This window comes from Sceloporus occidentalis, unplaced genomic scaffold (genome assembly GCF_023333645.1).
Source record: "Sceloporus occidentalis isolate IW3139 unplaced genomic scaffold, rSceOcc1.0.p SCAF_2, whole genome shotgun sequence".
In the NCBI taxonomy this organism is placed as follows: Eukaryota; Metazoa; Chordata; class Lepidosauria; order Squamata; family Phrynosomatidae; genus Sceloporus; species Sceloporus occidentalis.
This window is the reverse complement of record NW_028316982.1, coordinates 224,922,488-224,948,177: the sequence shown is the minus strand read 5'-3', so window position 1 is coordinate 224,948,177 and position 25,690 is coordinate 224,922,488. Positions and strand designations below refer to the sequence as shown.

At 40.8% G+C, this 25,690-nt stretch overlaps 1 protein-coding gene across 1 annotated transcript; it reads left to right on the top strand.

The window, feature by feature from the left end:
• The first annotated feature begins 969 nt into the window (after positions 1-969).
• On the top strand, positions 970-23,849 carry LOC149319738 (tRNA (cytosine(34)-C(5))-methyltransferase, mitochondrial-like). Its single transcript, XM_089508148.1, has 6 exons — positions 970-1,271; positions 6,138-6,247; positions 8,466-8,794; positions 11,128-11,282; positions 13,569-13,690; positions 23,554-23,849. Exons 1-6 carry the CDS (start codon positions 1,077-1,079, stop codon positions 23,813-23,815), a joined length of 1,173 nt encoding a protein of 390 aa, XP_089364274.1. The 5' UTR covers positions 970-1,076; the 3' UTR covers positions 23,816-23,849.
• Positions 23,850-25,690: the final 1,841 nt, after the last annotated feature.

The following is a 25,690-nucleotide window of genomic DNA, read 5'->3' as shown; positions in this document are numbered from 1 at the left end:
GGTGCAGCATACTAAAATACAAAACACAAAAACACAAGCCCACATTTAAAATACAGCAGTATAAAATCATTAAAATCCACTCATAAGAGTTCATACTCGGATTAAATTGTTGTTATTTTCTTCTTACCTGCCTCTCTCCACTGTTTGAGGCAGGGAACAGCAGGCAATTAACAAACATCAATTAAAACACATCAATTTAAAAGGACAAATGAAGATGTACACATATTAAAACAACGCACATCTTAAATTCATCATAAAAAAATATACAACATGCAGTATAATAATCGTAGTAGTAGTGGCAATAGTAGCGTGGAGCCAGTGCGGTGTAGTGGTTTCAGAGTCAGACTAGGACACTGGGACAGATATGGATTTGACTCCTGTCTTAGCCATGTAAACCCACTGGCTGACCTTGGCCAAGTAACACTCTCTCAGCCTCAGAGGATAGCAATGACAAACCCTCCTCTGAAGAAACCTGCCAGGAAAACCCGATGATAGGGTTGCCATAAGTCGGAAAAGACTTGAAGGCGCACAGTAGTAGTAGGATTTAGTCAGGGCCCCCATGCACTGCCAAACTTTGCTCCTCCAGATGCTTTGGACTTCAAGTCCCAGAATCCCTGGCCATTTACCAAGCTGGCTGGGGCTCCTGGGAGTTGGAGTCGGAAACGCTTGTGAGGACCAAAGTTTGGGGTCTCCCCGGTCTTCCAAGGTCTTGAGCTACAGTGGTTCTCAACCTTTGCGCCTGCAGATCTTGTTTTGGACTTCAATTCCCAGAAGTCCCATTTCCTCGTTGTTCAGGAATTCTGGGAGTTGAAGTCTCAAAAAAAAATAATCTATAGAGGCCCAAAGTTTGAGAACCACTTTAGCTCAAGGCCTTGGAAGGCCAGGGGGAGTCCGCGAACTTTGCTCCTCGCAAGAGCGTCGGACTCCAACTCCCAGAAGCCCCAGCCAGCTTGGTCAATGGCCAGGGATTCTGGGACCTGAAGTCCAAAAGCATCTGGGGAGCCAAGTTTGGCGATTACTGTGGTAGATTCACACACACAAAACCCAGGACTTTCCGCAAGAGGGGGCTAAACGCGATGCCAACCCGCATCGTCGCTCCAGTGCAGACGCAGCCTTGGGGGCCGCGCTGCGCGGGCTGCTGTGGTTTAGTCTGGGCAACAGAGGCGGCGGAACGAGGGAGGTGGGACTATTTCCGTGGCCAAGGAGCCATGTTTTGGCTGCGGCTCTCCCGGGTTCGGCTTTGGGCGAGCGGCCGGTTGGGAGAGAGACAGGTGAGGAATGATGAACCTTTCCCCCTCGGTGGCCCCTAGTACAGTTTTATGTCGCCTCAGAACCCGCTTCCGGTGCAGACCGGAAGTGAGCGGAGCCCTGTTGCCGTGGTAACGAGTGCGGCCTGTGGGCCTAAGTTTTGCAGCAGGGCGACCGCCGATCAGACCCCCCTCACTGCAAGGGAGGGCAAATGTAAAACACTCACTCGAGAGAAAATGGGAGGCCATGACCAAATAAAAGCTTAGAAAGCACTCACAGGCCCAAAACACACGGCAGAAATATTCCAGTTTGAGACCGCTTTAACTGCCCTGGCTCCATGCTATATAGAGAATTCTGGGAACTGTAGTTTTGTGAGGCGTTTAGTCTTCTCTGTCAGAGAGCGCCTCTAGTGCCATAACAAACTACAATTCCCAGGAGTCCATAGCAGTGAGCCGGGGCAGTTAAAGCAGTCTCAAATTGGATTATTTCTGCAGTGTGTTAAGGGTCATAGAAATGTAAACGCACCTATCTCAGCCATGCTCCAAAGGGAGGACCTTTGGGCGCTCCTGCTCCTGGGGCAGGAGGTTAATTGAGATGGAGGACAAGGCCCTGGAAAAGGAGGACAGGCCTGGTCACCTCTGCGAGTTTGGGAACCATGCTGTGTGATAGGATTTTCAAGACCTAGCCTGTGATAGTCTGGAAAAAGAGTATGCGAAGGGTTCTTGGGGCACCTTTGAGACTAAGGTTGCCTCCACACAGCAGAAATAACCCAGTTTGACACTGCTTTTAACGACCATGGCTCCATGCTATGGAATCCAGGGATTAGTAGTTTGTTGTGGCACCAATGCTGTCTGACCTAGAAGGCTAAATGTCTCCCTAAACTACAGTCCCCACCCTGAAATGAACCCCCCTCAGGATGAATGGGTCCTAAAACAAATCAAGCCTGAACTCTCCCTGCAAACCAAGATGACTAAACTGACATTGGTCCAAAACACACTACAGAAATAATCCGGTTTGAGCCCACTTTAACTGCCCTGGCTCAATGCTAGGGAATTCTGGGAACTGTAGTTTTGTGAGATATTTAGTCTTCCCTGTCAGGGAGCTTTGGTGCTGTAATAAACTACAATGGCCAGGATTCCCTAGCACTGAGCCAGGGCAATTAAAGCGTTTTCAAACTGGATTATTTCTGCAATGTGTTCTGAACTATTGTATACTTTCTACATATCATGGTAAGCCATGACTCATTAGAGAAGGCAATCCTGCTTGGCAAGATAGAAACCATTAGGAAAAGAGGAAGACTTCGTTACAAATGCATTGACTCAGACAATGAAAGCATTGCTGTGAATCTGCAGAAACTGATCAGGGTTATTGTTGGCGGGGTGATTTGGGTCTCATCCATGGGGTTGCTATAAATTGGTCGACTTAGCATCAGTTAACTCCAAAGGTTTTCACTTGCCACTGGAATGACACCAGTGTTGGCACTGACTCAAGCTATTCTGTAGCTAGAAGAGATGCAGAGATGATTCCGCCCCCCCCCCCCCCTACACATAATACAACTTTATCAAGCCCACAGATGGGAAACTACTTAAAATCAACTATATTAGTAATAAAGGGCCGGAAAAGACCAGCAATAAGCACTGGCTTGGGGGCGGTGTGGGGCGTGGCGTTTTGATGACTCACAGCCCAATGCTGCCCCCAAGCATCATGCCATCCATCCAACCAGACAGTGGGCAGTGTTGTGGCACTCCATCTTTCATACACCGCACACCGCAGGAGCACTGCAAAGCTGTGGTGGAAAGGGTGCCCTTTTGCCAACTCAAAAAAGAGCTACATTTTGCTGCCCCTTTTTGAGGCAGCAAATAGCTGGATCGGAGCCGTGGTTTCCGGTTGCCATGGCCTCAATCTACGCTGAAAGGGGTGATGTCACACTGCCCCTTTAGTGCCATCTGTTTCAGCCCTAAATTGGAAATTTTCTGACAAAAAGAGAGAAATTAGCTTTGTTGTTAAATTTTATTGACTTAAGTTGCAAGTTTAGTGATAACCTAATTTCATAATGGAACCGTTCGGTTGCTGCATGGTCCAGAACCCCAGAATCGGCACTGCCACACCGCTTTGTGTCAGTCTGTACCGGGCCTTTGTTTTATACTGGACACTGCAGAGAGGCTCCTAATCTTTACAAGGAAACTGAGGAGATGATGACAATGATGATGATAATGATGGTGATGACTTTATTTATACTCTAACAAAAGGACAGGGTCTCACCCTAAAATTCAGAAAAATGAAATAACACTTAAGAGATACGTAAACACGAAACATGAACAGTAAGAGAGAATGCAACATAGTGACAAAGTGAAATAAAAATATCTGCAACCAGTAAAAAATATAAATACTGTACCATCAAAAGCAGAATAGATACAAGGTAATAAATATGTGTAAGCTGTACCAAAAAGCATACATAGAACACTACCCAAAAATCTTAACTCCACCTAAAAAGTCAACTCAAAATGGATAAAGATATGCACAGTACTCTATTAACTAAGCAAAACAAACTTAAACGGAGCAGCTGCAAAATGCTTCCTCTGAAAATACACTGTTTGGCCTCTGATAGCGTGTTTCTTTGCTTGCTGAAACCAGAACTATCACTTCTTGTAATGGAAACAGTCCCAGGTAGTGGGCAAATAGTGATGAGACAACCATTTTATTTGTGCCCCACTTTCTCCTAAAACCCACGATTCAAGTTGGTTTACCAATTAAAATAAATGTAGTACTGTATACCTAAAACATACAGAAGGCATTATAATCAGACTATGCTTTATACAGGGCAAAGCTCAGAGCAGTATATTTGGTTGTCATCTATTTGTACCCTTCCAATATGAGGTATTTTGAGCTAAGTTTTAAACAGAACATGTATAAGAAATGGAAAAAGGGGGAAATCACGAAAAAGGAATTCAGAGAAATAGGCATGTGTAGGGGTAAAATCAGAAAAGCTAAAGCACAGAATGAACTCAGACTTGCTAGAGAGGTTAAGAACAACAAAGGGGCTTTTTTTGGATATGTCCACAGCAAAAGTAAGAAGAAGGAAATGGTAGGGCCACTGCATGGAGAAGATGGCAAAATGTTAACACAGGACAGAGAAAAGGCAGAATTACTCAATACCTTCTTTGCCTCAGTCTTCTCAGAAAAGGAAAAGGGTGCTCAACCTGAGGATAATGGAGCAGAGGACAGAATAGGGGAATTGCAGCACAGAAGAAGTAAAGAGATAGTAGAGGAATACCTTGTTAATCTAAATGAATTTAAGTCTCCAGGACCAGATGAACTCCATCCAAGGGTATTAAAAGAACTGGCAAATGTAATATCGGAGCCGTTGGCAATAATCTTTGAAAACTCCTGGAAAACAGGAGACATCCCAGCAGACTGGAGGAGGGCAAACGTTGTCCCCATCTTCAAAAAGGGAAAAAAGAGGAACCCAACAATTATCGTCCAGTCAGTCTGACATCAATACCAGGAAAGATTCTAGAGCAGATCATTAAACAAAGAGTCTGTGAACATCTAGCTGGCAATTCCATAATCACAAAAACTCAACATGGGTTTCAGAGAAACAAGTCATGCCAGACAAATCTAATCTCTTTCTTTGATAAAATTACCAGTTTGGTAGATGAAGGGAATGCTGTGGATATAGTATATCCTGATTTCAGTAAGGCCTTTGACAAGGTTTCCCATGACATTCTTGAAAACAAGCTTGTAAAATGTGGGTTAGACAAGGTAACTGTGACATGGATTTGTAATTGGTTGACCAGCCGAACCCAAAGGGTGCTCAACAATGGCTCTTGTTCATCCTGGAGAGAAGTGACCAGTGGGGTCCCACGGGGCTCTGCCTTGGCCCAGTGCTATTCAACATCTTTATCAATGACCTGGATGACAGAATTGGGAGCATACTTATCAAATTTGCAGATGACACCAAATTAGGAGGAATAGCTAATACCCCAGAGGACAGGATCAAGATTCAAAATGACCTGAATAGACTAGAAAACTGGGCCAAAGCTAACAAAATGAAATTCAACACGGAGAAATGTAAGGTATTTCACTTAGGGCGGAAAAATAAAATGCACAAATATAGGATTGGGGACACCTGGCTGAATGAAACTACTTGCGAAAGGGATCTAGGAGTCCAAGTAGACCACAAGTTGAACATGAGTGAACAGTGTGATGCGACAGCTAAAAAGGCCAATGCAATTTTAGGCTGCATCAATAAAAGTATAGTGTCTAGATCAAGAGAAGTAATAGTGCCACTGTATTCTGCTTTGGTCAGGCCCCACCTGGATTATTGTGTCCAGTTCTGGGCGCCACAATTCAGAAAGGACATTGAGAAACTGGAGTGTGTCCAAAGGAGGGCGACTAAAATGGTGAAGGGTCTGGAAACCATGTCCTATGAGGAACGACTTAGGGAGCTGGGGATGTTTAGCCTGGAGAAAAGAAGGTTAAGAGGTGATATGATAGCCCTGTTTAAATATTTGAAGGGATGTCATGTTGAGGAGGGAGCAAGCTTATTTTCTGCTGCTCCAGAGAACAGAACCCAGAACAATGGATGAAAGCTACAGGAAAAGAGATTCCACCTCAACATTAGGAGGAACTTCCTGACAGTAAGGGCTGTTCAACAGTGGAATGCATTCCCTCGGAGGATGTCTCCTTCCTTGGAGGTCTTTAAGCAGAGGCTGGATGGCCATCTGTCGGGGATGCATTGATTGTGATTTCCTGCATGGCAGGGGGTTGGACTGGATGGCCCTAGTGGTCTCTTCCAACTCTACGATTCTATGATTCTATGATTTTAGAGTGCATATGATTATCTGTGAGAATAGTATTTGACTTCTTTCTCCCTGTATCTCTCCCAGTTTAAAACAAAATCAGAAACAAAGCTTCAAAAGCAAATATGCCAGGTTGTTCTTGATCATTTTGAGAAACAATACTCCAAGGAGCTGGGAGAATCCTGGAACTCCGTCAGGTCAGTTTTGAATTCTTTGTGTCCATTATACACTCCCTGCCACCCTTTGCGTCATAAAATAGTTACAGTAGGTGTGGCAGAGCTGCACAGAGCACAATCAGGAAAATTCCAAATATATTTTTTTCTTATCAGTACAAAAAAGAAAGATCAGATACTATGGGATACATGGCTGGTGAACCTCTTAGGACCTGTACAATAGTCTTGGGTCAGTATAGCTGATGTTCAAACCGCACAAATTCCTCCACAGTTTAAAAGTAAAGTCAACAGCATGCTTTGTTCTGTGCTTAAATCATGAATCAATGGCAATCACAGGGATTATTTGTTCTTTCCTACTGTACAGCAACAATGCATACTGCCTTAGTTTATTAACTAACAGGGAATCAAATGGTTCATACCAGTGTAAATCCCAGTTCGGTGACACACAAGTGCAAGAACTGTTTATGCTGCTTCATTGAATTTGTACTGTGACAATTGAAACTTCACCAAAATTGCGCTTTGCTTTTCACCCAAATTGCCTGATAAACACTGTCATTTAAGTGCTTCATAAACATATGATATTCCTACTTTAACTCCTTCTTTTATGACTATTAACAATTTAGAAACAGCACATTTTTCCAACTGCACAGTTTACAATGAATTCACAAACTGCACATTTTTTCCAACTGCATTTTTTTAAAAAAAAGTATTTTGCTATGCAAATTAACCTCAAGTGATTATGTTTCATAAGTTGCAGAATACTTTTTGTTAAAACTTGAAAATATTGATTTTTTTCTTATCAGTGAAACTGCAGAGAACATTTTTGGTATGTATTAATTAAATCTGAGTAGGACCAGTCAGTCTACTCTAGACAGTAGTTCCCAACTTTGATTCCTCAGATTTTTGGACTTCAGCTCCCAGAATTCTTAACTGTTGGCCATGCTGGGTCAGGCTTCTGGGAGTTGAAGTCTAAAACACTTGGATGACTGAAGTTTGGGAACCACTGGCCTAGAAGAATTGCTTCAGTATATTTGCTAGTTAGCCCTTATCATTAGACCCAAGAAGTCCCCACAATTTGAAATCCAGTTAATCTGTATGGAACACAAATATGCAGAAATGTTTTGATATAAACTAATATAAAATAATAGAATATATTCTGTGTTTGTCTTAATAGTTTTCTGGATTTCATCCTAAAATTAGTTGGATAGTCCTATTTCCTAGCCTTAGAAAATCACACTCTAATGTTTTATCAGTGCCAGCTCTTCTTGCAAGCTAAGTTTGCCCTTGAAAGACCGTAGAGATACCTTTTCTTTTTCTTCATGGTCATGCAAACCAATCCTTCCATGCAGTAATTTCCGATACAGAAAAAGGAGACAGACTGCAGCCTAGCCCTTATGCTGAACTGTGCCAAAATTTCATGCTTATAGTGGTGGTGTGTCTGAGTTCCATGGAGTGGCAAGACAGGAGAGAAAAATCCTACAGTTACGTGTTTCAGAATATAAAGGAGGTGGAATACATTAGTTGCATGCTGTAGGTTCCCATTCAGTGTGAGTAAATCAGTTGACTGCAGTGAAAACTACAATGTGCCCTTGTACAGAGGAGTTTCATCCCAGGAGCCCCCATGGATGCCAAAATTTGTGGATGTGCAAGTCCCATTATATACCATGGTGTAGTAAAATAGTGTCCCATATGTCAAATGACAAAATCAAGGTTTGCGTTTTGTACTTTTTTTGACAGTCGGGGGGAATCTTTTCAAACTGGCAATGGTGGAATCCACAGATGCAGAATTCATGGACGCAGAGGACCAACTGTATTTGCATGCAACTGAATCTAAAATAACTGTTTCCCACAGCCTAGAGTAGTACAGTCTGCCCTTCTTATACACGGATTTCTTAAACACAGATTCAAGCATCCACGGTTTGAAGATGTTCCAAAAAAGTATAAATTTCAAATATCAAACCTTGATTTTCCAATTTTTATAAGGGACTCTATTTTGCTATGTCATTATATTTAATGAGACTTGGGCATCTACGGATTTTGTTATCCACGGGGGATCTTGGAACCAAACCCCAGCATATAACAAGGGTCTACTGTAGATATTTCTGTACCACTCCAAACCTGAATGGTTTTTTTTTTTTCTATTTTCACTGATGCTACCACATTTTATGTATTCATGGATAACAGTATGCTACTATTTGTAAATAAATACAGTAACATCTATATTTTTTTCATTTATCTCCAGGGAAGTGCTTATAGCGCCCCAATGCTGGCAGTATGCTGTCCTCCTTAATAAATTCAGCATTTCCTCTAAAGTGGAGGATAATTTGCGTTTGAAAGGCTATCAGCTGCTTTTCCCAGAAATTTCATCATTCAAATGTTACATCTGTAGTACTCCTGGTAGATTCCCTGCTCAAAGACACAGAGCTGGTAGACTGAAGGAATACTACCTGCTGAATGCAGCATCACTGCTAGCAGTGCTGGCCCTGGAAGTGGAAAATGGAGAAAACATTTTAGATATGTGTGCTGCTCCAGGGGGTAAATCAATAGCAACACTTCAGTGTGCTTGGCCAGGTAAGCCACTGCTCTCTGAAACCAATTAGAACATACACAAATTGGCTGTTAGATTGCTAAATAACCCATTAAGTGAGTAATTCAGAGGCATTCATTAAGAAAACTCTCATGGCATTCCTTTTCCCTATTGCAGTCAAAAGCCAGCACATCAGGAACTAATTTCTATCTTGAACACAATCTGCCTATTATGCCGTTGCCACCTAGCACCAATTTTCTTGTGCATTAGTTGAAGGCACATGAAAAGAAATATTCTGTAGTCCTCTGGTATTTTCACATCGTCTCTGTGATACTCCAATTTTGCAAGGTCAGCTCTAGAGAGAAAGTGCTCATGAAGTGCAGAGACATGAAATAAAAAGACTATATTCTAAGATTCTGTAGAGATAAGATTATTGTCAGTGGGGACAGCTATGTTTCATCAACTGGATGATTCGGTTATTTATTTATTTATTTTTTTTGGGGGGGGAGGGAATTCAATGTGCCACAAGTAATTGCAGAGCCCAGGAAAAATTTTAAGGGAGATTATGGACCACCATACAGGCTGAGTCTCCCTTATCTGGAATTCCAAAAAGCAAAATATTCCAAAATCCAAAATTATCTACCTGGGTAGCTCTGAGATAGTGACACCTTTGCTTTCTGATGGTTCAGTGTACACACACTTTGTTTCATACACAAAATTATTACAAATATTGTGGATAAAATTGCCATCAGTCTATGTGTATGTGGTATATATGACATATAAATGAATTTCATGTTTAGACTTGGGTCCCATCTCCAAGATACCCCATTATGCATATGCAAATATTCCAAAATCTGAAAAGCTCAGAAATCCAAAGCACTTCTGGTATGGGAGACTATAAGGGAGACTCAACCTGTATAATCTGTTCTAGATTTAGGCAGCGTATGAAGAGTAAGATACATGCTACACTGGAGCCATTTGTGATAAAGGCCTAGACTAGAGCCCCTGCTTCCAAGCAGTCTTGGGGGCCATTTACACTTACTTTTTTGAGCGAAGAGATTCACATCTCCGCACCAATTCAGAACCGATTCAGAATTGGTTCAGTGTTCCCACTATGTTTACTACGATTGAATCTCTCTGTGCCATTTTAACCCTGTTGCCATTCACATTTGCCACCATATTGATTTTAAATGGGGGTGCCTCCATTTCCAGGAATGATGCAGCACAATGTGAATCAATTCGGTAACATGATCACACTACCATAGATGCAGATTGTTGCAGCTCCTTAAAAAAACTGCTAAAGGGTCTGATACAAAATGCACTTTGCCCCCCCCCCCCAAACTGCACCAAGTGAAGTTGGGGCACATGTGAACTTCATGGAACTAAACCGGTTCCATACTGATTTATTTCCATAGTGTGAATGGGGCCTTGGTAGGCATTTGGCTGGAAATGGTAGATTAACTGTTCCCCTGCTTCCGGATTTCCCCTGAAAATCTCTTTGCAATGCTTCTTTCAACCTGGCCAAGTATTCCAAACCATCGGAAACTGTCCCTGAAATAGCATCTCCACCATACTCAGCCCACCACCTGACTGTATTGGCTATCCACATTTATCACATTTATCTCAGAAATACATTTTTTTAATATGACACAGATAAAAGCAGCATATGAATGCAGTTCCATGACAAACAACTAGCAGAATATGGTGTAACCCTTGTTTGTCCTCTTGACTCTTTTTTATGAATTCCATCCATTCCTGAGGGTGCTTTGCAACACAGAAGATCTATCAGTTTCATTACAAGTGGTTGTGATGTAATTTATTTTGCTTGTCAGCTGCCATTCTCACATTGTACTTTTCTGTCACGGTATATATCTGTGGCTGCATCCACACTGGTAGAAATAATGCAGTTTGACACCACGTTAACTGCCATGGCTCAGTGCTATGGAATTGTGGGAACTGTAGTTTGTTGTGGCACCAGAGAAGGCTAAATGTCTCACAAAACTACAATGCCCAGAATTCCATATCATTTAACCAGTTAAAGTGGTGTCAAACTGGATTATTTCTGCAGTGCAAATGCAGATTAAATATTTGAAAACTAAAATGCTCCTCTGTCTTTCTGAATCAAATTCACTCACTTTATTTGTCAAGAAACCGTCTGGCCTGAGCAAATATCAATTAGCTTTTCATCGTACCACTGTATTATATATCATATCTGTACATGATAAGGGGTTGATTAATGGCCCTGATTCTTGACATAACATTGCCTCTTCCAGTAGATTCTGGTTATTGTTCTGAATATAGAATTTCAAGTTTGGTTTGCATAATAGTGCTAACTTATTTTTAATAGATTTATTTATCTAATGTCATTCTTGTTCAGGTCTTCTGCTCTCCAATGAATATGATAATTTGAGATCACATTGGCTGAAGCAGACATTGGAATCATTCATTCCAGAATCTGTGATGAACATAGTTATTCTTTCTCAGCGGGATGGAAGACAGATTGGAAATCTCCAACCTGAAAGTTTTGACAAGGTATGTCTATAATTGCTGATAACTTCATGGGTCTCAGCACAACCGTCTCAGTGGTAGTTCTTAATTTTCCTTCTAAAAACTGCAACAAAAAAAAGAGTATGCCAGCTTTTATCCTTCATATAGTTGTGTTCAGTTTCTTCTCCATATTTTGATATGATATCAAATATCAGATCATATAGGTTCTTTGCAGGTCATCTGGTTCGAACCTCTGTTCAGTGCAGGATATAATGAGAATATCTCTGTCCAGTGGCCATCCAGCCTCTGCTCAAATACCTCCAACAACAGAGAGCCAACCCCTTTCCTGAGGCAACCTGTTCCACTGTTCAGAGATTTTTGGCACTAGGAAATTTTTCTTACAGATTTGTTGCATAGTTATAATTTCCACCCACCTCAGGAGCAGCAGAAAACACATCTCATCCATTTTCTATGTGACAGTGCTTTCAGTGTCATAGGACTAGGATTTCCAGAGCCCTTATCATCTTGTTTGTCTGTTTCTGGACATAATTGTATGAACATCCTTAAAACATGGCACTTGGAATTTGCCAATTGCAGGCTGGAGAGTGTAAAAAATAATGAAGCTACTCTGGACACCATCCTTCTGTTAAAGCCTGCATTAATTGATCAGTTAACTACATAAATCCTCTTGTGTGCATCAGGTGAACTTGTGCCACAAAATCATTTAGTTTTGTTAATAAGCAGTTTTATTCATTTTTAACCACTTGTTTCCTGGGGAAAAGTATCACAGGAAATTGCTTTCAAACAGCCTTCCCATGCACCATAAAGTCTGAAGTCCAGCAGGAGATTTAGTATTACATTTGAACTGACATATTGGCATCACTTCTTAATGCTTAATTATGAGAAGTATTAAAGAGAAATTCAAAGAAATCATTTGCAGGGCATTCATTTAGGAAACAGTAACTGGTGAATCAAAGTTAAAAACTAATTTCCAGTTGTTATTATTTGCCATCAAATTGGCTTCTACCTACTGTGATCCCTTGAACTCCAAGAGGTTATCAGAAGCCGAGCTCAGACCTTGCCAACTCAAGGCTGTGGCTTCGTTGATTGAATTGATCCACTTGTAATATGCTTTTCCTTTTTTCCTACTGCCTTCCACTTTATCTCTCCTCAAACCCCCCTTCTCACAGTGAGTCATGTTATTCCATGATGTATCCAGAATAAGAGATCCTCAATTTAGTTATTTTTGCTTACAGTGGGAGTTCAGGCCTAATTTGCTCACAGTCCCACTTATTTGTCTTTTTGGCAGTACATAGTATCTGTCAAACTCTCTTCCAGCACCATTTTCGACACAAGTTAATTTTCCTCCTGACAGCCTTCTTCACTATCCTGCTTTCACAACCATGTTCTTTATATATTAAACAGATAGAGTGATAAGATGCAGCCTTGTCTAGCCAACCGTCTTGCCAGTTGGAAACCATTCTGCTTTTCTATATTCTGCCATGGCTTCTTGTCCAGAGTGTGATGTATGCAACAAGACAATTAGTTCTTGTGACATACCCATTTCATATAGAATGAATCATAATTTCTCATGTTCTACACAATAAAAGGCCTTTCTGTAATCTATAAAACACAGCCTTTATTTCAAATGTGGTGTGTAAAATCCTGTGGAAATTACAGAAATGCAGAATAATTTGTTAAATTGACAAATGAAGTGAGAATTTGAAATGGTAGGATATGTAAAAACTAAATGGCTATGGTTCATTAGTTTTTCAAATAGCATCATAGATAGTTTACTAGTCCATTAAGCTTAGTATTTTCTACACCAACTTGCCATGGTTTTGCAGGATTTCAGATCTTCCACAGCCCTGACAGGAGATATCAGAAATTGATCTTGAGATGTTCTGTATGCAAAAGATATGTTCTCTGTGTTGCAGCCATTAGCCATTACAGATTAATGCATATCAAGAGAAATTTCTGAGTTGTTTTGCACTGCTGTAAATATTTGTTAAGAAAGATATATTTTGCATATGAATAAAATATACAAAGTGCATGACATCCAATAAAATGTCTAATTCTTAGATAAACATAATGTTTATGTGTGACAGTGGCAGGTAATCTGGTGTCCTCTACGTGTTCTGGACCACAGCTCCTCTAAGCCCCAGACAGCATGGCAAAATGGTTAGTGAACATGGGATCTGTGGCCTAGAAGCCACTGATCTGCCCCATTCATTTTGTCAGTAAGTTAATTGTGTTATGAATGTATGAATTTTCTTGACTATATGAAAGAAGTTTCCATATTTTATTTTATTTTTCTTATTGGTCATTTAGGTACTGGTGGATGCTCCCTGCTCAAATGATAGAAGTTGGTTATTCTCTTCTGATATCCAGCAGGCTACCCTGCGATTAGCACAAAGGAAGCTATTATCTGCTGTACAGATACAGCTGCTAAGGTAAGAAGTATGAACAAAAACTGATATTCAGTAATGCACAACCCTGGGCTGAAGGACATGCTAAATTGTATTTCTCAAGCTCTGCATCAATCTGACCCATATATTCTTCTCTCCATATGCAGTCACAGTAAGTCAGCCATCATTTAAAAAGGCAAAGAGTTATATTGACTTCTTCTAATAACTACCATGGTGTACAGAAAGGGCCATTCTGCTCTTCATGCTGAGCAATAGGCTTGTAACTAGGACATTCTTGAGGAGGGGGACAGTGGAAGGGAGGGGAGAAACAGGAAACCAGGAGAGTTTTCCACTTATCTTTTAAAGTAGAACAAAATTCTTGAAGCCTGAGTAAAACACACCTTTCTAATTTTTTAAAAATTGTGTCATTGCAAGGTTTAACTGTTAACATAAAGAACATATTTAAATAGACGGAAATAGAAAATACAGTGCTTGGAAAACACCAATGCAGCTATAGTGGCTGAAGGATTCTGGATGGTATAATCCACAAAAAAATGAACCCTGATCAAATGTCATCTCATTATCTAAGAAAAATTAATAAAAGTCTCTAGAGAAGATGATACTGCTATTGGACAAGGGTAGGCCTAATTTTAAAAGACCTACACAATTGATCAATCGGTGCCTCTCTGGGAGCAATGTGTCCCATCCATCCCCAAGAGTTTGCTTACTGGCACAAAGTGAAAGAAAAAACTTATGTAGCTAAGAGAGAAAAGGTGGCTTTTTCCAGCTCTTTCCTTATCCACTAGTTTCAGGTCCATCTGTGGTCCCTGAATGTTTTTATTCCTGAGGGAATGCAGCTGTTTTATGAAGGGTGTGGGGCAAGGTAAGTGGTAATGGTTGTGTTCTCATTGTAACCACAGAGACGCTGTCTGTCCCTGCCATTCATTCATTCATTCATTCATTCATTCATTCATTCTTTATTTATTTATTTATTTAGGTATTTATACCCCGCCCTTCAGCCCTAATGGCTCTCAGGGCGGCTTACAATTATTTTTAATCAGACAGTTCCCTGCCCTCAGGCTTACAATCTAAAAGACACGAAACAAAAGGAGAAGGGAATGGTGGAGGGAAAGGGGATGAGGTCCAGTGGTTCTTCTCTCCCTCTGAGGCCTGGACCAAGGCAGATGGATTGGAGGGAGGGCTCTTCCTTCTTCCAGGCTAGCCCTGATGGAGCTGGACCTGCCTGGTGAACTCCCTCTCAGGCCGGCAGATGGCAGTTATGGAGGGCGGAGTCTCCTTCCTCTCAGGCCGGCAGATGGCAGTTATGGAGAGTGGAGTCTCCTTCTTTCATTACAAAGGCTACTAGGACTAGGAGGGAGTTGGAGCAAGACAGGTGGAAATGGTCAAGCCCAGTTGACAAAAGGCAGTCTCTTTGTGCCACATATCTCCTGTGCTATAGACCTGTGGTTCTCAACCTTTAATCCTCCAGAAATTTGCATTTCAATTCCCAGACTTCCCAGCCAGCAGTCAGTGGTGAGTGATTGTGGGAGCTGAAGTCCAAAACATCTGGAAAATCACAGCCAGAGAACAACAGGATCATGTTTATCATAAATAATTAGCTTACACTTTGTAAACTGCTTAGAGAGTGCTTAAGTGCACTGATAAGCAGTATAGAAATGTACTTGCTATTGCTATAAACATGGCATATTCGTTGATGTTCCATTGGGAACATACATTATGTATAACTTCTTGCATAACATACCCAACATCTTGCATAATTTTCTCTGATGTTTTTGTCAGAGTTTCTCACTACATCATAAAGCCTATAATGAGGTTTTCATATGGTTCCTTGTCAGATGTCGCTGGGCTTTCATTGGAGCAACCTCCATTATAAATGGAAATCAGTTTCAAACTGTTTTAATTTCCAGAAAGTGTTCTGGCAAATTTAGGTGCAGTACACACAATGCTAAAGCGCCATGCTCGCGCCGTTCTAGGGTTATGGGACCACACAGCAACTGCACGGTCCCTAACCCTAGCACATACTGACAGCGCAATAATGGTAGCACTCCGTGTACACGGGCACCGCTATTATGATGTAATGGATGCATAGCGTCCATACACTATGCCTCACCAGTTACGTCGTGAGTGTGCCATTGGCGCACTCATGACGTAACTGGCATGGGGGGGAAAGAACCCGCTCTTTGCGGATTCTTTTTCCTCCGCAGGGAAGCCGTGTGGTTTGGTGGCTGCAGCTTCCCTGTGGAGGAAAAACAGGCGCTGGTAGACCGCCGTTTTCGGCAGTCTGTACTGCGCCATAGGCTTGTAAGGGGACTAAAAATCTTCACTGGTGGGGAGTGAGAAACCCAGGTAGGTCTGAGCAGAATTCCTGGGGATTGTCACACAAAGTGGGGTGCAGAATACAACAGTTAAACAAATTTATGGGCACACAAAAGTCTAAATGCAGTGGGAACTGCACAAGGGCAAGATGTTGTTGCCACTACTTAGCTCCCATTCTATCCCATGAAAAGGATTAGCAATGGAATTTTACTTCAAAAATGGTGATAGGACAAAGTCCTCCGTTGAACCTGAGCCACACCAGTTTAGAGGGTGCAGGACAGGCTGAGTGGTACAGTGGGCATACCCAGCTGCAGATACAAAAACCTGTGGATGCTCAAGTTCCATTACACACAGTGTAGTAAGTATAGCAATAGCAAGTACATTTCTATATCGCTTATCAGTGCACTTAAGCACTCTCTAAGCAGTTTAGAGTGTGTAAGCTAATTGCCCCCAACAAACTGGATACTCATTTTAGCAAGCTATGGAAGGATGCCAGGCTGAGTCGACCCTGATGCCCTGGGATCTAACTCACAACCTTGTGGTTGTGAATAGCTGCAGTACAGGCATTTAACCACTATGTCACCAGGGCTCCCTAATATAAATGGTGTCCCTATGTAAAATGGCAAAATTAAGGTTTTCTTTTTGGATTTATTTATTTTTTAAATATTTTCAAGCCATGGATGGTTGAATCCATGAATGCAGAATCCATGGATATCAAAGGCTGATTATATAATGAGTTCTGTCCTCCAACATACAGGCATAACTAGTGGTTGCCATTTGTTAGTCTTCCAGATTTTGCTGCCTGAGGCACATGCTTCTCTCTTCTTAATGTCAGGACTGGCCCTGGTTTTTGTGTATCTCCCATTCATATCAGTAGGACATGGATTGGCAGACTTCCTAATGGGAGTATAGGCCTTGCCTTCATTACTGTATATACTCGACTATATGTCGACCTCATGTATAAGTCAAGGGCAGATTTGAGTGCCAAAATTATGGATTTTGATATGACCCTTGGATAAGTCGAGGGTAAAAACTAGGGACATATAACAAAGGATATAAAGGACGAAGCAAAGCAAAACAATGTCAAAGAACTTCCAAAATCTTTGTGCTCACTCTTAAGGTTGCATGGACGAGAGAGTAGAGGGGGTCAGTGCTTCCAGGACAGATTATACTCTTGCCTTTCACCAGGGGATGGTTCCTTCTTTTAAATAAGAGTTAAGATAAAGTACTTACATTGACCCATGGATAAGTCGACTTAGGTTTTTGGGTCAATTTTTTGACCTAAATTTCTAGACTTATACATGCGTATACAGTACTTCATTTAGCATACTGCTGGACAAATGGATGCAATTAAAGGAATTGTCTGAATAACTTACCTAACTTTCATCTCTGTCCTAAGGAAAACTCGTATCTTTGAATTACGTCTCCCTGGTTTACTGTTGCTTAAATTGCAGCTGTTGTTTTATGTACAAGGACAAGTACAAATGAAAATTTAAATGAACAGCCACATAATACAATAGAATATTGGGCGAGAGGATATGGATAGATTAAGCAAGTTCCCCTCCCCCTTCCTTACTCATTTTTCCCTGCTATATGCTATTTTATGGTTATTGATCAAATACTAAAGCTTTTTAATAGAGTGCTGTCTTTCACCTGAGAAGTATACTGGCTGTCAGGATGAATTTAGAGAGAAATAAAACAGCTTGTTTTCCTAAAAGTAGTATTCTTTATGGAAAGCCCTCATAATGGCAGTGCAAGTGTAGGTTGGTCTGGGGTGGGGGGAGGTTTTTTTTTTTTTTAATGCATGACTTCCTCGGGAAAAGGTCTAAAGGAAGCTTGTGATTTATAACCGAAATATGAGTGTCTTATTGCAGTAATGCATCATGTCACCCATTTCCTTTTGAGAAATCAATCACATTTAAAACACTGACCTCCCTCAGTTTTCTTTCTTCAGTATTTGACATATGGAATCCAATTTCTGAACTCCAGACTCAAAGAAGCATATATCATTCGGTGAAATTTTTGCAAATTTGTATAAATCATTCTAGATTATACTTCTCAGATGGAACATGCTTGATGGCAAGAACCTTGTTGGTAGAGAAAAATCCAAACAACCCAAGATTCCCAAGTGCTAATTTAATCCAATTGGGCCTGTTATCTAGAAGAGAGAGAGAAGCTGTGTTTTTGCTGAAAACATTCCAAAATAGGTGAACAGTGCAGCAGCAGCAGCTGCAAACAATAACTTTCCTGCCAGAGTTTTGAATATTAATTATCACTGAATATTAAAAAGGTCTACTTCCTCTTGTTCATAAAGGAAGCAATAACACATGGATTAATCCATTGTTATATATCCCATTTTTGTTGTGCCCCTTGGCTGAAAGAAATAAAAGTCAGTTATTAATACTATAACAATAGTAGTAAAAGTATAATACTATAACATTTCATCTTTTGCCATGAACTTGCAGGATTTTGAAACATTGGTAATTTACAGCTTGTGTGTGTTTTGCTTACTATCTTTTCACCCATTTTAAAATATTATGGACTGGCTGAGATGTTGCAGCCAAACTGTGCTTTGGCTGCCAGGATCAAACTGCATATTACATTTCACATAGCATTAAGCTAAACCTCTGCTTTCTGTTTACAGATGAATGTGCAGAGCCCAAATCTAGCAGGTGATTGCTAAGTAGTTAACAAGATCTCTCTTCTCATTGAACATTCCAGTGATTCAGATGAAATGCATTTGGCTAACTGTGCTGGTAACAAACCAAATCTTATCTTCAAACCAGAAATGGAAGCCACTGTAGCGTTCAAGCTTTCAAGAGACAGGGTTAACCTGAATGCATTAATAGAAGACAGCAGGCCAGTTTCTCCATTTTTGTTGTTCCCCACATTTGGAGAATCGAAGGCCTGTTACAGACAGCCAAAATAAAACTGCTTCGAGTCACAGTGGAGGTATTGTGTTTCAATGATGCATGCGTCCTAAGAGTCCAGAAGTCGCACCAAAGCCATGCTCCAGCCCTAAGGACTGGAGCGTGGCTTTGGTGTGGCTTCTGGACCAGGGACGTAGCCAAAGGGGGGGGGGGTTTCTTGGGGTCCGGACCCCCTTCCATTAGATAAAATGAATGGTATGTGCTGCCGTGCCACCGCACCCAAGCCCCATTATAATGGTGGCACTTAGTCTGGACCCCCCCCCCCCTTCCCAAAATCCTGGCTAAGTCCCTGTCTGGACTCTTAGGACCCATGCATCATTGAAACACCATACATCCACTGTGACTCAAAGCAGCTTTATTTTGGCCGTCTGTAACAGGCCGAAGTCTGAAGAGAATAGTATCTTCTGTGCATGCAGCAGCTCCATGCGTTTGGAACCCCTACTTTTCAGAATCAGCAAGATTGCACATGGTGAAGTTTACAGTTCCCTCACTTCCAGCCATTTCCCTTCCTAATTTTGTTCCTCTATGCCTGCATAGGGGTCTTAAATATGGAGGGGGAAACCCACTTCATTTCTGAATTTCATGGAGGACTTTTTACTTATGGGGAGGTTTTTCTTTTCCAAGTGGAGAGCAACAAAGGAGTTGATTGGGCTAGTCTTCTCCATACATTCAAGTTAATCCTCTCTTCAACACCAGAATAACACTAGTATGAATTGGAGTTTCATTTTTAGGTTGGATATAGACTTGTAGCCATAGTTAGTAAGCCATAGTTTTGCCCAATTCATCAGGGTCAGCCCTGGTTGGTATTTGGATTTGAGACCACCAACAAATACCAGTTGCTATACGCTACATATTGGAGGAAAGCTTGGGAAAACCACCGCTCAGTATTCCTTGCTTAGGAAAACTATGGAATTCATGGGGTTGCTATAACTTGACAGGCAGCTTGAGGGTAACTGTGGTCCATGAACAAGATTTGGAAGATGCACGTTCACCACCCAGAAAACTCACTGTCAGGCCATCTTACCTCACAGGGCTATTACGCTTATAAAGTACGGGGAGAAGAGCCATGTACACCCCCTTGAGATGGACAGATGAAATATAAAGTTAATAAATATTAATACCTTAACATTTCTTTCCTTGAGCTTCCAGCCTAGTCATGACACTGCAGCATCGAATAAAGTATTTCTGTTCTTGGGACAGTGTATTTTTGTGTGTTGCTGTGTCTCACACTCCTTCCACTGCAGCTCTGAAACCCTGCAAAGATAGAAGAAGGGATATCTTTTCCATCATCCTTTCTCTCTCTGGCTGTCTCCTGCCTGTGATCCTTTTCTTTTCTTTTCTTTTTCTTTCTTTCTTTCTTTTTTTGGTCTCTGGTTTGAGAATTCTGTTAAAGAATGAGGCTATTATTTACATTTACTGGAACAAAAAGCAGTTCCCCCAACACTATAATTATCAGAGGACTATAGTTAGAAATATAAAATGTGAAATTAATAAACATTAAAATATCACACTAGAAGAAATATGTTGGGTAATAAAACAAACAAAAGTACAAATGGCTATGCAGAGGGAGACAGTTCAGAAAGTGTTTTCCAAAGATGATGATGATTTTTTATTTGCCTCCCCTCAAGACTTGGAAATGATTCCTTTGTTCATTGTATTTATTTTGAACCATGCATTTCTCCCAGTTCAGGACCAAAAGTGGCTTACAATAATTTGAAACAAAATTTAGCTAAAAGCAATTAATTCTCTTTTCAAAGAGCTTGGTTAAAAAAAAATCTTGAAAATAACAAGATAAAAGCACAGCACACCACTTTCAAAATGCCCTTCTGCCAGAAATACTGTTTGGTGTTCACTAGTTTTTATACATCAGGACACACATGCCCAGTATAATAAGAGGAGTGATGCATATTTAACTTTCTCATACTGCTCTTGAGTTTCCCCTGTGCCACCACGTTGCTTTGCTTCACAGGCATATAGTAAATTGTGTGCTGTGGATACAGGAGGGATTTTCTGGCCTTTTCAGATTGATTGTTGTGTAGCCACAACCAACAAATATAAGTGGAGTAGCTATGACGTGCTAGGCCAGGTTGATCTTTAAAAGGAAAACAAAATCTATGATCACTTTCAAAAGAAGAAATGCAGGGATGAAAGTAAATGTAATTTCAGTTGCTTGAGTGGCTCAGAAGGGATTGCTTTCCCACTGATCAGAACCAGCTTGGCATTCAGTTAAAAAGAGCTTCTAATGGCAAACACGAGATGGCAGCGTTGAAGTGCAGTGTGGTGTTCTTGTAATTTATCCCAAAATCTTTTTTCTTAATATGAAGAATGGATAAGTTAGTGATATAATTAATGCCAGCTTTCCTAACAGGACAAAAAATATGTAATTAGTCACTGAATAAAGGCTTCAAAGAAGTGGAGTTTGTAAATTCAATTGCTTTGCATATATTATTTCTCTTTCTCTGTGTACGTACACCTTTAACTGTTTACCAAAAGGTTCCAAGAAGCCCTAGAGGGTTTTATGGTTGGGATTGATGGCGATTCTGTTGATGCCCTGGTTGATACCTGTCTATAGCCCTTACCAGGGCTATAGACAACATCGTTCCCAAGCGTCCTTTCAGGCCTGCTTCAAATAAAAAAACTTGGTATATGGAAGATCTTCAATAAATGAAGCAGGCTGTGCAACGACTAGAGCACTATTGGCGGAAACATCAGCTGTCTATCCCACAAGACACTCCATAAGAACCTATTGGATTCTTACGGAGTGGCAATAAGTGCAGCAAACAATTCTTTGTGTGCTGCACGTATTGCCTCTGCAGAGTCTCATCCAGCAGAGCTGTTCAGGGTGGTTAAAGTGCTAACCCAACTGTCTCCCACCCTGAACTTCTTACTAGAACCAACTAAGGCCTGCTGTGATGCTTTCAATGATTTCTTTGCAGATAAAATCTCTCCGACGGGCTGATCTTGATGCCGATATTATAACAGAAACAATAAGAGAAGTATCCAATGACTCCGTGGACTCTGTTAAACTGGATCATTTTGAGTTTATAAATACCAATTATGTGGAAAGCTCCTTGGAAGTGTAAGGAAGACAACGTGCCCCCTCTATCCTTGCCCATCTTGGCTGACCGTCCAGGGTGGGGATGTTGTGACTACTTTATTACAATCAATAATCAACACTTCCTTCAGGGAGGGTAAATTTCCATTTAAGTTAAAATTAGCAGTGGTTAAACCACCCTTTAAAAAATCCTCCCTGGATCCCCTGGTGAGAAACAACTATAGACTGGTCTCCCTATTACCATTCTTGGGCAAAGTGATTGAGAGGGCAGTCACCTTCCAACTCCAGGCTCTTTCAGCTCTTTGGCTCTTACAACAACCTTATAGGACCAGATGATGATGATAATACTATTGGGTTTAGATAAAGTTAGTCATGCATACATTTAATTCAAATCAGTGGACCAACCTGGTCTTTCCAGTGATTTCAGTGGTATACAGGCACTAGCAGTGCAAACCTATGTGTTTTGGGGAAGTTGAAGGCTTTCACAGCCAGCATCCATATTTTTTTGTGGGGTTTTTGGGCTATGTGGCCGTATCCTGGAAGAATTTATTCCTGACATTTTGCCTGCATCTGTGGCTGGCATCTTCATCGCCTGAAACATCCACAAAAAATTATGTGTTTTTGCTCAGAGCTGTCCCACTGAATTCAATGGGTTATACTCCTAGGTTAGTATGTATGTGTTTACAACCTAAATTCCTCTAACATAGTACAGAAATCTTCTCTGTCTCCTTTCATTTTTATGTCCTTTTTACTCTTTCTCTCCAGTAATTATCCTGATGCCACCGACACAAATTAGTCATAGAGTACCTTACCATCTGATTTGTAGGACTCCTAATTCATGTTTGTTGATAGATTATTTCTATGAAATGTTGGTTCAGTAGAGATCTTCAACAGAGTGGTCCCTCTTTCAATTGCAGTACAACATATTTCATTGGTGGCTAAACACTGTGGTTAATTCCCCCACAAAGAGTGAACAATTTTACATTGTCCAGTTTATTCAAGAGCTGATTGTAAACAGCAGTCACTTGCATGTTATTCTTACAGCATTCTTACCAATTCAGCATCCATGGATCCCCATATTTTTTATCAAGTTGGTAACATCATAAAATGTCAAAAAGTGACTTTCAATTGAAAAGTGGTGGTAGGTATAAGTTTTTAAAAGATATGCACAATAGCTGCATCTTTATCTCTGACACTACATGCAGATATGGGTGGTCTCCCCCCCCCCACACACCCCCCGAGCATATGTGTGAAAGCATCTGATCTTCACAGTATCTGGGCAAAGTCAGCATTACAGTCACAGCAGAACACTATTAATAAGAATTGCAGAGTTCTGGTCTAATGGAGGACTTAATAAAACTAAAATATATTTATCTTTTAGGAAAGTAAGTGGATTTTGTTCAACTAAGACATTTCAGAATGTATTCATGCAATTCAAAAAACTTTGAATTCATTGGGTGCAGGGGGGTTGTGCAAATGCTAGGCAATGACAAATCGCATAAGATAATTTTGTACTGTATCTTGTTGCAAGACTTTCTAATACAAAATCTAGCTCAATATATTTGTTCCTTTTGATTGCTTTACAGGTCTGCAATTAAAGCCTTGCGTCCTGGAGGGTATCTGGTTTATTCCACATGCACTCTATCAAAGGCCGAAAACAGTGATGTCATTACTCACATCCTTAACTCTTGTAACAATGTTCAACCAGTGGATATGGGCCCCTTGGCCAGTTCAGCATCCCAGGAATTCACCTTTGCTTCAGGTGTCCAGCCTCATGAACTTTTAGTACTTCCAGAAAGGGGGAAAGCATGGGGACCAATGTATATATCTAAATTAAAGAAAATATGATGCACATGACTCCTGTGATGTTATTAAATCAAAATGGCACATTGTTGGCAGGACTGCAATTTATTGAATTTAAAGTATGAACATGCAGTTTCAAAATCCAACAATCTCTGTTTAGTTGCTGACATTTTGACTTGTCCATTAACTCACTGACACAGTAGTACATTTTGGAGTGCAGGTGCTCAGTATGACTGCCATTATTGTACATGTTACTTTTGGAAGATTATTTTGGAACAATTTTTATCTTTTTATCTGAGTTTTAAAGTTACTTTTCTTTTTTTTAAAAAAAGTAACATGTTATGAATGTGTTAGCTTTCAAAACCAACTTATCACCATTGCTCATTAGAAAGCAATAAAACAGAAGGCAGAACAACTTGACATATCAGGATAGTACTACTGTTATCAAAAAAATCCAACCTACATTGGGGGTTTTCTAAATCTTTTTCTAGATGATTTGTATATGGAGGAGTTTTTATAGCCAAAACCCTAAATATGGCAGGTGAAAAGGAATGAGAAAGTAGTTTATTGTTGCTGCTGCATGCTTTCAAGTTATTTCTGACTTATGGCTACCATAAGGTGACCCTATTTTGGGGTTTTCTTGGCAAGATTTGTCCAGAGCAGCTTTGCCTTCTTCTGAAGCTGAGAGAATCATTACGGTATGTGGAACCAATGTGAGTGAAATTATGCATACCACCTCTAGGATTTGGTATACAATTCTTATAAAGTTGTCTCTTGTGAGTTCAGTCTAGGAGGATCTATGCTTTGCAGTAGTCCACAGAGACACAAAGAGGTTGGACTGGAAAAGGCCATAACCATATCGGTTATACCAGTGAAAGGCTCAATCATGCATTGCTCCAGACTCATGCATGAGGGCACCCAGCTGTTGGGCATTGATTCTAAGCCTGGTTGCTGAAACTACATGGAGTGGTAGACATGGGATTCTGCATGGGTGAAAGCCACTGGATGGGTCCCCTGCCACCTGGGAATGAGGCTAGGACAACCATCTTCATGTTTGGTTTGAATCATATTACCTACATCCATAAGGTCCCATAGGGGAAGCCCCAACTCACTGACAGGCCTAGAAACTCCATCTTCCCCAAAACTGGATCTTATCTCATGCAAAACTCAGCAAGATTGTGTGACTATCTTGCATGATTGGACAGAGCAATAAACAAAACCATGCCCCATAACACTAAATGAGGATGGCTTTATGTCCACCCAATGGACCTGAGTGAAAAATCTAAGGAGAATTTGTAAAAGCCCACCCTGGCCAATCGGCCCAGCTTTCTGTTGGCTGCAATTTTTTGAAATCTAGGAAGCCAGAAAAATTGTCCAGGCTTCTGAGATGATGACGATGTCTGGAGACAACAAGATGCCCTGCAATGCTTGCTCCTCCACTCAACTGAAACACCACTCTCCTGGTGAGTCTGGGGGCATTCTTTCCTGTGGCAGGATCATGTCTGGGAAATGAAAGGGAACTGAATTCTAATTATTACAGCTGCTCAAGATACTTTCCCTGGCCCATCATCTTTTTGCCTCATTATTTCAGAGCTTTGACATTAGAAGGAAAAGGGCCACAAAAGTAATTAAAATCTCACTCCCAGTTCCCTTACTACCACTAACGTAATTTTAAAAATTGGATTGTGTAGAAAGGCTCTTAAAACAGTTGATTGCCAGACAGAAGCTGCATTTGATCTGGAAGTTGCAAAACAAACACCAACTTCAAACTGAGATGACATATAGCTTTAGTCTCAATTGTGTGAAAGGATTCTTGCTACAGAAATGCAACTACAATTATTGAAATAAACTGAGTAAATTGTCTTTTCCAAAATGATGTTAACATACAAGATGGAAAAATCAAGAAATTACACAGTCAAG